The sequence below is a fragment of the Polypterus senegalus genome, chromosome 13, assembly GCF_016835505.1.
Source record: "Polypterus senegalus isolate Bchr_013 chromosome 13, ASM1683550v1, whole genome shotgun sequence".
NCBI lineage: Eukaryota > Metazoa > Chordata > Cladistia > Polypteriformes > Polypteridae > Polypterus > Polypterus senegalus.
In genome coordinates, this window is record NC_053166.1 from 159,922,501 (window position 1) to 159,937,344 (window position 14,844).

Below are 14,844 nucleotides of genomic sequence, written 5' to 3' on the forward strand. Positions count from 1 at the left end.
TTTTTTTGAATAAGTGGTTACCAATGCAGCACAAAGGCTGCATCTCCCTGATTTGCCAGCAGATGGCAGCACAGACACTTTTCTAATGCAGTGTGGAGCAGTTTAGCCTTTTATACGAGCCCAGCCTGAGCACCAGTCCACAGGACATGGCCAGTATGGAGACACCAGTTAGCTTAACCTGCACGTCTTTAGGATATCAAAGGAAAGCCCACACCGACATGGGAAGAATGCGCAAACAATGCCCTGACAGCAGTGGGGTGCAGGATTTAAACTCTGGAACTGGGATCTATTAGGTGACAGTGCTAACCACTGTGCCACCATAGCACACTAGTACTACCCAATAATATCATGTCAGCCTGCTGTGTTCATGGTGTAATGTCATTGTCACTGCAGACAGGATCAGTATGCAGTACAGTACAATACTTTTACCTGACTGTACACTAGTGGGCAGTGCAGCTCTTTGTTTGTAGCCAGTCAATATATGCAATACAAGACCTTCACCTCAACATACACTAGAGGGCACCAGAGGGCTTTGCTCAATACTTAAGCAGTCAGTAGCCGTGTGTGGGGGGATCTCAAACTCGGTCCTGGGGACCCCCCGTGGCTGCAAGTTTTGGTTCCAACCAACCTCTCTTTCTAATTGGACTCCTGGGCTAATTGAGTGAACCTTCATTTCCCAGATTCTGTGTTGTACAGAAATTAGAAAACTAAGTTTGATTAAAAAAATATACCATATGTACTCACGTATAAGCTGGGTGTTGAAACCCAAAAAAATCGATCATAAAATGATCAAAAATGCGACAAATTTTTTTCGTCTTGCATCCTCCAATGTCACATCACTTTCTCAGACACACCGAATTTTGTGGCAGCAGCGCAGTTACCAATTTCTTTCGCCACTTCAATGACGTTTAATTTAAAACCAGCTTCATATTTTCTTCTGATCGAAGCCTCCATCGTAGATAACGGATGCTCTTACGATAAAAGGTGTATGAGGGGGATAGATGCAAAAAACGCAAAACAGTGCAAACGTCGCTTTGGAATAGTTGGGGTATCACCGTGTGGTCACGTAGGCACAACAGAGAGAGAGAGAGAGAGAGAGGTTAGGAGCACACGCTGATACAGCGCATTGCCACACCCACATAGAAACAAAAGGCCGCGTCTCCGTGGTGACTCTCAGGTGGGCGGGGATTAGCATATCATAATCTCTTGGAGCAATAGTGTGAGTTTTCCACATTCGACATTATAAAATACCAGAAATTCTACGGTAAAATCAAGTCCCGACCTCTCCATGGGAGAACGAGTATATACGGTATATTAAAATGTACTAAGCAGTTATACGGGAATACTGTATTTTTTTTTTTCCTTTATAACAATATTTTCATCTTGATTTTCATTCTGCTTCGTCAGGCGCTCTAATTCTTTAATCAATCCATTATTTACTAATTAGTGGAGCTGACAAAGTAGGTGCAGTCTTTCATGATTCGGTTTGTTTTCCTGGGTGTCTGCTCTGCTTGTTTTTAATTGTCATTGTTAAGATACAATGAAGGGAGCAAACTGCACAGATAGAAAGGGCAAAATATAATGAAATTAAAAAATAATAATCGGCTAATTAAATGAGATCAGTGTGATCAGCTGTTGTCACAGATTATGAATCAAAAACCTGCAGCCAAAGTGGGACCGACTTTGAGAACCCCTGCGGTATGCAAACAAGACTTTGACCTCCCTGTACACTAGAGGGCAGCAGAGACCGTCACTTAATACTTGACAGTGCAGTTTCTGCCTGCTGCACAGACCTGAGGTGACCTCTGTGCGGCTGGTGTAAGGGGTGGGCAGCCATTGACCGTGTTTTTGGTTTACAGGGTCATTTTTGTACAGTGAAATCCTTTCTTGCACGTGTCAGCGTTTAGCTCTGCTGCCAGTAGAGGGACAGCCATTCCCATTTCCAAAGTGACTGACCTGACACGAGGACTCCCTCAACGCTCAGTAATATGGAACAACGGCCAGCAGGAGGTGGCAGAATATGATGTTACTTAGTGTCAGCCATTGTGATTTGTTATACAAGCCTCCAAAGGGCAGAAGGAGGTCCTTTAGATCAGCAGGCACTAGAGGGCAGCAGAGTCCTCACTCAGGTACCCTGGATGAGCTTGTAAAAGACACAAGGTGACGCCACAGTGTCAAAACCAGACAGAGACTCTAGGGAGTAGATGAGGGGGTTTTGAAATGATTGTAAAATGGGGGCCCACATGAGGCTGCTACATCGCCTCCTACTGGAAGTCCAGAGCACTACAAGCCTCTCATTACCTCAGTGAGCTTAATACTCTGCGTATGCTGCATGTGAAGGACTGGAGTCTAAACCATCATTGATTTGCTCACAGAGGGCAACCAGGGCAATCTGTGCTGGCATATCACGGGTGTACGGATGGCCACTACTTAGATGTTCAGCTTCTTCACCTCTACTTTTAGACATGAGTCTGGCATTAGAGTGAAGAAGACTGTGAAACGGAGAAGAGAAGGAGATTGGAAGGCAGTAGGAGTTCAAGCAAAGCAAGACAGAGAGAGCAAAGATGGAATCCTTCTAGAAGAGTCTACAGGTAGAGGAAAAAAAAAAAGCTGAAGTCTGAAGGACAGTGAGACTACACACAACCGGCACCAGACCTGGTCAAACTTCTTCTGCTTCTTCTCAAGGTTGGAGACCAGCTGCCGCTGGTTGTCCAGGTCCACCAGAAGGTCTTCCAGTTCCTGCTGCAGGCGGTTCTTTGTCTTTTCTAGCTTGTCGTATGCGGAGGCCTTCTCCTCAAACTGGGTTGTGGCCGCCTCCAGGTCGCGCTGAAGCCGTTTCTTCCCATCTTCCAGCAGCTCGACGGTGCCGGCGAATTCTTCCACCTTCTTCTTGGAATCCGTCAACTGTGGGACAAGCAAAAAAGAGATGAGTCCATGTTGATGCACCCCTTAAGATTTTAGACTGGGAGAGCATGGGATAAAGAGCATGGAGAGTGCCAGGAAAACTGATATAGTGCCTTTCATGGCTGATGTCTACGCGTCACATTATCATTGCTAGTGTGCAGTGGGGCCTTTTTGGAGCCCGTTACGCAGCAGCTGAATTGACGTCAGCCATTCCCCATCATTAATGATAGAATCGTGTGTTTAATGTACTGGCCAGCAGGAGGCAGCAGAGCACAATCTTAGTAATGTGGGAGGAGCCTGATATCACCCCAGTCATGCATGGGGGGCACAACACATAGCTAAGAAGCCAGTAGAGGGCAGTACAGGCATTTACTTAATACAGATGGTCCTCAACCTACGACGGTGCGACTTATGACTTTCAAAGTTACGATGTAGCTGGGGGACGGCGGTTTACCCTGGTGACTTACCACGGCCCGCTTCAGTGACTATAAAAACAGAAGGATATGAACGTCCTACTATTAGTTTGCAGGTTTTTGATGTTCGCCGCCGTCCCAGGGCAGCACACACCAATGCTGACGTTCTGTCCCGCCTGGCTGAGCTCTGCTTAGACAGTCACTTTGTACAAAGCTAAGATTCTGACCTCTTTTGAGACCCCCTCCAACGGGGTGAGAAGCTGAAGCGCAATTGCCTCGGCCAATGACACAGATGTGGCAATCGTGCTTCAGCGTGATCACAGGTTGGCAGCACCACAGATATGCCAGCTGACTGCTGCCACCTGTTGCCCATGGATGATGCAGGGATCATCATAATTTGGCCACTGACTTGACCCCCACTCTGCCCGTTTGCTATGTCGGTGTATAGGAGAGTGGCAGATCCCCGCTACAATAAATAACCGTGCCGTTTCTGCTTCAAGTTGAATAAAGCTGGTTTTGCTAAAGTATGGAGACTCGTCTTTTGGACTCACGTGTCACAGTGTTTTGTTAAAATATTACCCAATCTCTCTATTATAAAAAAAAATCCTGGGAGGGAGACGAGACGTGATCTTCTCGAAAGACAATTTGACGTCCCGTGAGACAAGGCAGTGAGACAACATTTAAAACAAGTTCACGGACATCTAACCTCGCAGTTGTTGGATTGCTTTTGGCAGACAGACATCATGTGCCCCCAGCTCTTAAAACAACAACAAGCGACAAGCAGAACACACTGGTTGCCAGCAGATGATCTGACCGCTTCTCCTTAGCGTGCGTTCAGCCCCTCCTCTTCACAACAAATGATCGACGTGCAGCGCAACAAAAACAACACACAGCTCGCCAGCAGCAGAAAGACAGCAGATGATCTGACGGCATCTCCTTGGCGTGCATCCAGCTGCACCCCCTTCACAACACGAGCAGCGTTATACGTCCTGCGAGAAAAATGTAACCACACCCGGGGCCGGACATAAAGGACAAATAATGTTTTTACAAAAGTTTTAAAGTATAAATTGAGAAAAATAATGCATATGTAACAATTCCCACGAAAATAACAATCTCTTTAAATTGTATACCCGGTAAACCAAACCCGGGGGTGGGCGAGCGGGCGCAGAGCCCCCTAGTTTATTAACAAATTAAGTGCATTACTGATCACAATTGCCACAGAAATAGGGCAGGCTAGGCTTAGCGTAAGTAGGCTGTGAGTACAGAACCCTTAGTACTTTTAGTGACTTATGATTGATTTGACTTGTGATCTGATTTTTCGGAACGCAACCCCATCATAAGCAGAAGACTACCTGTACTTCACAATGTAGTTTAAGACTGCTGTGTACACTTAATGTGCACCCGGGTTCAAGGGTTAGACTGCCCTTTAGCACAAGGAGTGTATGTCAGACTGAACAACGGAGTACATTAGGAGAAGAGTAAACCGCAACTGAACTGACACCAGCCATCCCTCAGTCACGAGCAAATGTGAAATATAAACTCTTTAGTGCAGTGACCAGCAGGAGGCAGCAGAGCAGATAACTCAGTCATGCCTGCTGTAGAGACACCATCTCTAATATCAGTCATGTATTATGCTCAATTCAGGCCTCCCATGTAGGTGGGGATGACACAAAGCTAAGAATCCACTAGAGGCTTTTTACTTAATACTTCACAATGCAATGGTTTTGTACAGATGATGTGGTATCTGCACACCAGGGTTCAAGGGTCAGGCTGGTGGTAATCCCATTTTTATATAAGTACTGAACAATGGCGTTCACTGAAAGCAAATGAAACAGCAAGTGAACTGACGTCAGTCAGCTCTTGGTCACGAGCAACCTGTCTTCTTCTTCTTCTTTCAGTTGCTCCCATTAGTTGCTCCCATTAGGGGTCGCCACAGCAGATCATCTTCTTCCATACCTTTCTGTCCTCATCATCTTGTTCTGTCACACCCGTCACCTGCATGTCCTCTCTCACCACATCCATAAACCTTCTCTTAGGCCTTCCTCTTTTCCTCTTCCCTGGCAGCTCTATCCTTAGCACCCTTCTCCCAGTATACCCAGCATCTCTCCTCTGCACATGTCCAAACCAACGCAATCTCGCCTCTCTGACTTTGTCTCCCAAACATCCAATCTGAGCTGACCCTCTAATGTCCTCATTTCTAATCCTGCTCATCCTCGTCACACCCAACGTAAACCTTAGCATTTTTAACTCTGCCATCTCCAGCTCTGTCTCCTGTGCCACCATCTCCCGCCCATATAACACAGCTGGTCTCACTACCGTCCTGTAGACCTTCCCTGTCACTCTCGCTGATACCCGTCTTCCACAAATCACTCCTGACACTCTTCTCCACCCACTCCACGCTGCCTGCACTCTCTTCTTCATTTCTCTTTCACACTCCCCATTACTCTGTACTGTTGATTCCAAGTATTTAAACTCATCCACCTTCGCCAGCTCTATTCTCCTCATCCTCACCATTCCACTGACCTCCCTCTCATTCACACACATGTATTCTGTCCTGGTGGTCCTACTGACCTTCATTCTTCTCCTCTCTTATCTCCACCTCTCCAGGGTCTCCTCAACCTGCTCCCTACTATCGCTACAGATCACAATGTCATCAGCAAACATCACAGACCACGGGGACTCCTGTCTAATCTCGTCTGTCAACCTGTCCATCACCATTGACAATAAGAAAGGAGCTCAGAGCCGAACCTGTAATTTATTAAAAAGGAACTGGCCAGCAGGGGGCAACAGAGTACATTCCTCAATAATAACTGCTATAGAGATGGTGTCACGTCATTGGCCCTTTAGTCAGCTGTGACACACAATTCAGGCATTCCTAGTAGTTTGGGTACAACATTTAGCAAAAAAGCCACTAGAGGGCAGTAGGGGCTTTTACTTAACACCTCACAATGTCCTTTAAAGTCAATTTAAAAGACAAAGCGAACTTTATTGTCATCTCATCTATATACAAGTATACAGATAAACGAAATTGCAAAGCTCAGAGTCCACAGTCTAACAACATGAAATACAAATAATAAATTAAAAATAGAATTAAATTTAAATTAAAAATTAAAACACAAACAAGACATTGTGCAAAGAAAAGACAAAGAAGTAGCAGCAATATTGACGTGTAGTAAGCAATATGAACATTGATGCAATGTATGGTATTTGCAGTTAAGCCTGCTACTGTATGTTTTATGTCACCCAGTGTTTCAAAGTGAGCTCTCTGACCACGGGGGCTAACTCTGAACAAGTGTGTGTTTCTAGCACCCCGTGGCCTCTGAATTATTCTGAACTCCCTAATTTCCATGCAACAAAATGACAGGTAGGCCATCCTGAACTTCTTGCACCAGGGCACCTCCAGGCTGGTAGACCCCATCCCACATGTCCTCCCCTCTGACTGACCTGCACATTGAGGGTGGAGATGTGCCTCTCCAGGTTCCTCTTGGCCTCCGTTTCCTCATCCAGCTGCTCCTGCAGAGAGTTCTTTTCATCCTCCACTTGGCGAAGACGCGTGGACACGTTTAGCTTCTGGCGAGTCTCCTCGGCGAGCAGCTCCTACAAAAGTGAAGATGGTGTGAGGGTACAGATAGGAACGGGGCAGGTACAGCAGACTGTGAGCACCTCCATATGACCCATGAGGGCCCAAGCAGCATGATATACACTGGAGTCACTGGGGGGCTGCTCAACCTCTTAGACCAAAAATAACAACATGTCTGGAATTGCATAAATGACTGTCACATGATGAAGACAAAATGACCAGAGAGGTGAAAACTAGTGGCAAGATGGACCAAAAGTGACAAGCCACCCTGAGCCAGGATGTCTTCCTATTCCAGGAAAGTGCAAGAAAGGTGACATCAAGACAGAACCAAGAAGAACCCGACTGTCTATAATAATGGCTTCTAACGTTAGAAGCATCTGATCTAACAGAGAAATGTTCAGGCAGATTCAGAAGGGGGCACATCAGCCGTACCTGGGTGTCCTGTAGCTGGGAGCTCAGGCTGGACACATCCTTGTTCAGTTTGATGGCCTTGCCTTCAGCCTCATTAAGGAGATTTGTGACACTGTCCAGCTCGGTCTGCACAAAAAAAGATGGCCAGTCAGCGCCCCAAGTGTTACCTCAATATCCTCATCCAACCAATAAAACCATGAGAAGTCCTTTTGACGTACAGTCAGTCGGGTGACCCGCTCGCCCAGCTCGGCTTTCTGCCGCTCGCCGTCATTGAATTTGGATTGTAGGTCTGTCAACTGGCCTTCCAGTTTCTTCTTTTTGTGCTCCACTTCTTGCTTGGTCTGCGCGAGCGAGCGCACCTCCCCGGCCAGATCTGCGTTTTCCTTTTCAAGGGTCTGCTTTGCCTTGTCCAGGTTGACCTTTGTCTGGAAAGAAAAGAAGACATTTTGTCAGGATCCGATGACACCAGTCAGCCGCCTGTATTTGTACTGATGTGTGGCAACCCAAGAATCAGGAGGTGGGTGGTGGTGGGTCATGTAACACAATATTTCAAATTTAACAATAAAAACGTACTCAGTTGAGAAAAAAGTTAAGAAAAGTTTAACAAATGGTATCAAACACAATGTATCTCCCATTCTGACGGATGCCAGGACCCCTAAGACCCTCACTCACCCGTTTGAACTGCTCCAGTTGCTCGGTGAGCTCCTCCACCGCCTGTGTGTGCTTCTGCCGCATCTCTTGCACCTGAGCTTCATGGGTGCGGCCCTCCTCCTCCAAAGCTCTCTTTAACAAGGTCACCTCTTGTTCACGTTTCGCCCTGCCAGATAAGCACGGAATGGTAAGGAATTTACAGCAAAGTCATAGAATTCTGAAATGACACTGCAGCAAATGGATTGGCATTGTAAGGATTTTCCACAGCAAGGTCACGGAGTTCTTCTTACTTATTATTATTTTGGCAGATGCCTTTTTCCAAATCGACTTACAACATTTAAGGTTACACTGGGTTACATTTCTTCTTTTTATACAGTTGGAGCACCAGTAGCAGGGATTTGAACTGAAAAGCTCGGGATTTGGAGTCTGTGGTATAGCAGGTCCACAGCTCCCGTTAAAGGGTCATTTTTAAAATAAATAATCGCCGTACTCGCAGCTTAGCGAGGGGGCATGGTGGTGTGTGGCCAAAGCGGTTCCTGGGGAGTTTGTGATGTAGGCATTTCTCGCCTAAGTGCACAGGTGGGAAACGGCCCGCATCCGCAATTGCTCCCAGGAGCTGCTGATTACCATGACTGCCACGTCCCCTCTTCATAAATAGAAGCGCGAGTCGGCAGAAGGGGAGACTGAAAGAAAGAAACGGAGGTTGCAGGAGAAGGCAGGAAGCAGGAGGAGAAAGTCGGTGCGGGAGAGCAAGCGAGCGCAGGCCTCGCGTGCAGCTGAGCAGGGAGCCTGGGTGTTGGGCCGACATCCGGGGAGTAGTCGTAGTGGTCGCTCCCGCTGAGTTTATAGTGAAGAGAGGGAGTGACCAGAAGGTGGATGACTCTCGGGACTTGGGACGTGGATTCCCCAGCGTGAGAGCCCTGGTCATTGGGGGATCCCAAGTCACTGTTTGGCGGAGCCAGGGGTCGGTGAGGCGATCCGATCAGCTGAAGTAGGCAGAGCAAGCCAGCTGCAGGTAGGGCGACTCCCCTGTTGAGAAGCCCAGACGGGAGAAGCAGGGGAGCTGACAGGTAAAGAAGTCGCCGGGCTTGTTTTTAAAAGACTGCTTCCTGCATTGTTTTGACCTCGCGGTTTTATTTTAACCTCCACTTTTCACTTCTGTTTTTATGGATTATTTATTGAATGACTTTTGAAGCACTGCACTTTATTTAATATGAACATTGTTTTTGATTGTTGTTTTAATAAAAGCATTTGGCACTTTTGTACACCATCCCCTTGCTCCATTGTTGTGCCTCACTGCGAGCTCCTTGGTGACATTACCGACGGTGTTGGGTTCAAGGGCTCCCAGATGCAAGACTGGAGCACGGTGTAGAACCCGCATCGTCACAGAGTAAAAAGCCTTCACCACTAACGCCGCACTGCCTTTCTCACACTTCATTACAGAGATGCATGGAATGGTAAGGGATTTTCACAGCAAGGTCACTGAATTCTTCTTCTTGTTATTTTGGCTGATGCCTTTTCCAAAGTGACTTACAACATTTCAGATAGCACTGGGGCAGGGGTGTCAAACTCCAGTCCTGGAGGGCCGCAGTGGCTGCAGGTTTTCATTCTAACCATCTTCTTCATTAGTGGCCAGTTTTTGCGGCTAATTAACTTCTTTTGCCTTTGTTTTAATTAACTTGTCTCAGATCCCTCAGTTGTTTCTTTTTCCTTAATTAGCAGCCAAACAATAATGAGACACAAAACAAGCTGCCACATCACTAGCTAACCGCATAATTTGAACATAGAGAAAGGTGAGGGTCTCAGTGAGGCTGATCTCCAAGGTCACCAAAACATTTTGATGGTGTTCTTAGAAAAAATAGAATATCAACAGTTTTGGAAAGGTCTGCTGTGGCAGAAGGAAAACAGCAATGAGCCATTAACAGCAAGAACTGGCTTCTCATTAAGAAACTGGTTGGAGTTTGAAGTCCCGATTTAGCTGGTCATCTGTCGGCTCGTTTCACGTCTCATTTCTGTTTGGCTGTCATTTAATGAAAAGTCAATTCAGAGGATTGAATCTTTAAAAACAGGGCTATAACCTGCAGCCACTGCGGCCCTCCAGGCCCGGAGTTTGACACCCCTGCATTAGGGTGTTGTAGCGTGTTAGCCATTATGGGTGTAGTGAGAAGTTAAGCAAAATGGCTCCTTTAATTGGCTAACTAGAAAGATTACGATATGCAAACTCTGAAGGCAACTCGGGGCCCCCTCTTCAGTCAAGTTGTAATTACTAATTACTCGAGTACTAATTACACTACTAATTATGCAATTAATAATTACACCTTGCCTGAAGAAGGGGCCCGAGTTGCCGCGAAAGCTTGCATATTGTAATCTTTCTAGTTAGCCAATAAAAGGAGTCATTTTGCTTGACTTCTCACCCCATTTTAGATACAACTGGTTACACTTCTTTGGTTCATCCAGTCGGAGCGCAGGCAGGCGAAGTGTCTTGCTCATGGGTCCCACGATGTCAGGAGGTTAATATGAACCCACAAGCACAATGCGTTTGAAGTCCAAAGGCTTAACCACTGCGCCACACTGCCCTTCTGCCACCTCATTACAGAAATGCACAGAAAGGTAAGGGATTTTCACAGCAAGGTGGCCGCTCATGTACGTGGATTTCACTTTCACCAAACAATAAATCTTTTCATTCTCGCGGATACACCTCTTCATTGGGAAGAAACACTACTTTTCCCCGATGGCAACACGAATGAGATGATCTAGAAGTCTCCGACTTAAAGTTTAAATCCAACCAATATATTCAATCTCTTTTCGCTGTTCCGTTATCTCACCGAGTAATAATTTCCGTTTGTTTCTGCTAATGCGATCTTTGCTATCATTTTTTTTGGAGACTTTCAAATTTTCGTACTTCCATTATCTCTAACCTGCTCTGCATGTGGATCACACCAACGTTTTTTAATTCTTTACGACGTTCTACTTTGTCACCTACTCTTTGTCTTTTATTTCCGACCCCGGGCCTGGTAAAATCTCTTGGAACAAAGTCTCATCTTGCAGGACATGAAAGTGTCTCTCTGAGAATTTTTTATTATAATAGAGAGATATTGTTATATTTTGATAAAGTCTGCGTGCTATCTTTCAAAGATTTAGCTGAATACTGTAATGAGAATATCCGGGTTCCTCCCACAGTCTAAAGACATGCAGGTTAGGCGCATTGGCGATCCTAAATTGTCCCCAGTGTGTGCTTGGTGTGTGTGTGCGCCCTGCCCGGGGTCTGTTTCCTGCCTTGCACCCTGTGTTGGCTGGGATTGGCTCCAGCAGACCCCCATGACCCTGTAGTTAGGATATAGCGGGTTGGATAATGGATGGATGAATGTTAACATTACTGTTTATTAAATTCGTGCGCAAGTTTATACAGTTCACATATACCGGTAATCGGCCCCGCATGGGGTTGGTCAACCCTAAGGCTGCCTCTATCAGAACCCCACCCCACCCTCAACGCTTGACCCGTCCTACCGGAGTTCCTGTTGTGTGGCCGTACTGTCCAAAGTGTCCTCCAGTTCGGACTTGAGGGCCTCCAGCTCCTCTCCCAGGTCCCTCTTGTGCTTCTCTGCCTTGTTTCGCGCAGCCCGCTCCGATTCCAGGTCCTCTTGGAGATCCGAGATCTGAGCCTCCAGTTCTCTGATCTTCTTCAAGGCATTGTTCTTCTGTCCCACCTCATCTTCCAGCCTAAGGAATGACAAGTAAAGTCAAGGCGGACATCTTCGTACACCCTTTGAAGAATATGCAAATGTACAAATGTAATAATTTTACTGACTTCAGCCCAAAAATTACATTTAGGACAAAACAGGTCTGAACAAAAAACATTGATAGCCTTGTAGTTTGTACCCTCAGCTGCAGCCATCCTCAGGGGTGCCCTGATCCTGTGATCCAGAGGGCAGGGCCGCTTTTATCCTTTTGGGGTCCTAAAGGTTATACTTAGTTTGGGGCCCCTATCCCTCTTCTCTGTGTGGAATGGAGCCCAAACCCCCAATATGCCCAAGGGGTCCTAAGTGGTTGCTTAGTCTGCTAATTGGGTATCCCACTCTCGACCTACCGGGCCAGAGCAGCCTGCAGTTCTTCCTCCTTTTTGGCCAACTGTGCCTTCAGCTCGGCAATCTGGGCTTGAAGGTCGGCGATCTGCTCCTGGAGGTCATTCGATTCGGCTTCCAGCTTTCTCTTGGCCTTGTCCAGCTCTTGTCGCCCCTTCTCCTCCTTTTTGAGCCGCACTGCAAGCAAAGGAAGAACTCATCAGTCAGTCAGACTGCCCACTTGTGTGTTATGATTTGGGTTCATTTTCAAGACTTTTTATTTTCCATTAAAGGTTTTCGCAGGGCGCTGATTCGGTTTCTGATATCGAGTACATGTGCCACGAAACTTGAACTACACTGGGACAGGAACAAAGTTAATTTAGCTGCATTGTTTCTGGTCCCGGACCACCAAACCCATCATTCAAAGGCTTAATGAAAGACACATGTCCCACAGCTCCCCATACAGACAAGGTTGGGGGTCAAGTCCACCCGTTGACCAGGACTTTTAAACCTTTTACCCTCAAGCTCGGAGATCATAGATTCGTGCTTGGTCTTCAGCTTGGTCAGGTTCTTGGACTTCTCCTCTTCTTCTGCGAGGTTTGTGCTGAAGTCGGACACTCTTTCTTCCAGCAGCTTCTTCTCCTGAAATCGGCAAGGAAGGAGGAAGAGTGTGAAATCCACACGATGCATGGAAGGAGCCTGTCAGAGTGTCACCCTCTTTGTCCAGACAAACCCAAGGCCCTCCCCAAACACTCCGAGACCCCCACACCTTCAGCAGCTTGGTGTTCTGGTCCTCCATGACCAGAATGTCATCCTCCAGCTTTTTGATTTTCCCTTCTGCTGTGACCTTCTCCAACTGCAGCTTCTGCCGGGCGTCCTCCTCTTCCTCCAGCTGCTCCTCAAGGTCCTGCAGAGAGCCAGAAACAATGTGAGCCTCTAAGAGGGGCATGGATGCCATGCACAGCTTTGGAAGGCCTGCTGCCATTCAAGTGGCTCCCCACTCAGTTAGCGTGCAGTAAAAATAAAATGAGAATTGCGAAAGAGATGGATCCATGAAATAATACTGCGAGTCAATCAAAATAAGAATAACACATCATATTTCAATACAATAAATTATAAATCATAAAAAAACAACTGGGTAATAATTTTAAAAGTAAGAGGGTGGCACAGCAGGTACCACTGCCACCTCATGAATTCAGCATCCTGGATGCTTGTGGCTCTCCATGTTCTCCCTGTGCTGTGCTTCTCTTCCTCCGGGTGCTCCAGGTTTTCGCTAACAAACCTAATGTAAGGTGATGGTGGAATTGTGGCAATACGAGTGTGTGTGTGTGTGTGTGTGTGTGTGTAAGTGGGCTCCGCAATGCACTCATACCCCATCAAGAGTTGGTCCCTGCCTTGTGCCCAGTGCTGCTGGGAGAGGCTCCAGCTGCCCCTGTGACCCTGGACTGGATTAATTGTGTTTAAGAATGAGGGGTGTATCAAAAAAAAGAAAAAATATCACGACAAATACAGGAATAAGTCAGGGCAGCGTGGTGGCGCAGTAGGTAGCACCACTGCCTCAAATATCCTGCATTGTCATTATTAAGTTGTCTTCCCTCATCCACAAAGACAAGCAGATTAGGTTTTCTTGTAAATTTCAAATTTCCCGTTTATGTGTGTGTGTGTGTGTGTGTACTCAGGCCCTGCAATCCAGAGTTGGTTCCTACCTTATGCTCAGTGCTGCCAGGCTGGGCTCTGAGCCCCTGTGACTCCGAACTGGATTAAATGCCTTAAGAAAGAGATCTGATGAGATTACATGGTAATAAATCAGAAGAGACCAATAAATTTAACAATGGTAGTGAAGAGAAGGAAAATTCTGATGATGGTTAATAGTAAAGGGTGGCACGGTGATGCAGTGGGTAGCACTGCTGCCTCACAGTTGGGAGACCTGGGGTCGCTTCCTGGGTCCTCTCTGCATGGAGTTTGCATGTTCTCCTCGTGTGTCTCGGGTTTCCTCCCACAGTCCAAACACATGCAGGTTAGGTGCATTGGCAAACCTTGTCCCTAGTGTGTGCATGGTGTGTGGGTGTGTGTGTGTGCGCCCTGCAGTGGGCTGGCACCCTGCCCGGGGTTTGTTTCCTGCCTTGCACCCAGTGTTGGCTGGGATTGGCTCCAGCAGACCCCCGTGACCCTATAGTTAGGATACAGCAGGGTTGGGTAATGGATGGATGGTTAATAGTAAGATAACACCTCTGGCTCTGGGTGTCAGGGGACTATCTGGGCAGCATCAGGTGCAAGGCAGGAGCTGACCCGGGATGGGATGGCAGTCCATCACAGGCTATTCCCATATACTCAGATGCCAATTCACCCAACATCACCTCTTTGGGGAGGTAGGGAGGAAGACTCACATGGATATGGGGAGAAAATGCAAACCTGGGATACAGGATTTGAACCTAGGACTGTGGAGCCAAAAGACAGCAGTACTGACCACTGTGCTTTCATGCTGGCCCGTAATAAATGACTACTTATAAGATCATTTCTGGGTTGTGGGCAACCTTGTCTGTAAAGAAGTTAACCAGTCCTAGAATGTGTCACACACTTTGGAGTCCTCAGAGGGGGATTTGGGAGAATGACTGGAGCATGCTGAGGAAAAGGTCACACAGGGACAGGAGAACATTCCAACTCCACACAGATGGTGACCAGACTGGGATTTGAACCACAGATTCATGTACCAGCAATCTGCCCATTAATAACACATCATCAAATCTAGACATTCCAGTTCTAATCTGTGGAGGGCAGAGTCTGTCAGGGAGCCAACCTGTTCTAGAGGGGGTGCCAGTTCACC

The 14,844-nt window shown here is 46.9% G+C and overlaps 1 protein-coding gene across 4 annotated transcripts in view; it reads right to left on the bottom strand.

Moving 5' to 3' along the window:
• myh11b (myosin, heavy chain 11b, smooth muscle) overlaps window positions 1-14,844 on the bottom strand; it is a 77,990-nt gene that overhangs the window by 13,951 nt on the left and 49,195 nt on the right. For all 4 annotated transcript variants that reach the window (XM_039775315.1, XM_039775312.1, XM_039775313.1 and 1 more), the window contains 9 exons: window positions 12,790-12,927; window positions 12,539-12,662; window positions 12,047-12,218; window positions 11,467-11,679; window positions 7,981-8,125; window positions 7,527-7,733; window positions 7,330-7,434; window positions 6,762-6,914; window positions 2,656-2,904 (listed from right to left, as the gene is read on the bottom strand). In XM_039775315.1, coding sequence (XP_039631249.1) covers window positions 2,656-2,904; window positions 6,762-6,914; window positions 7,330-7,434; window positions 7,527-7,733; window positions 7,981-8,125; window positions 11,467-11,679; window positions 12,047-12,218; window positions 12,539-12,662; window positions 12,790-12,927 — 1,506 coding nt within the window. The remainder of the gene's footprint in view (window positions 1-2,655; window positions 2,905-6,761; window positions 6,915-7,329; window positions 7,435-7,526; window positions 7,734-7,980; window positions 8,126-11,466; window positions 11,680-12,046; window positions 12,219-12,538; window positions 12,663-12,789; window positions 12,928-14,844) is intronic.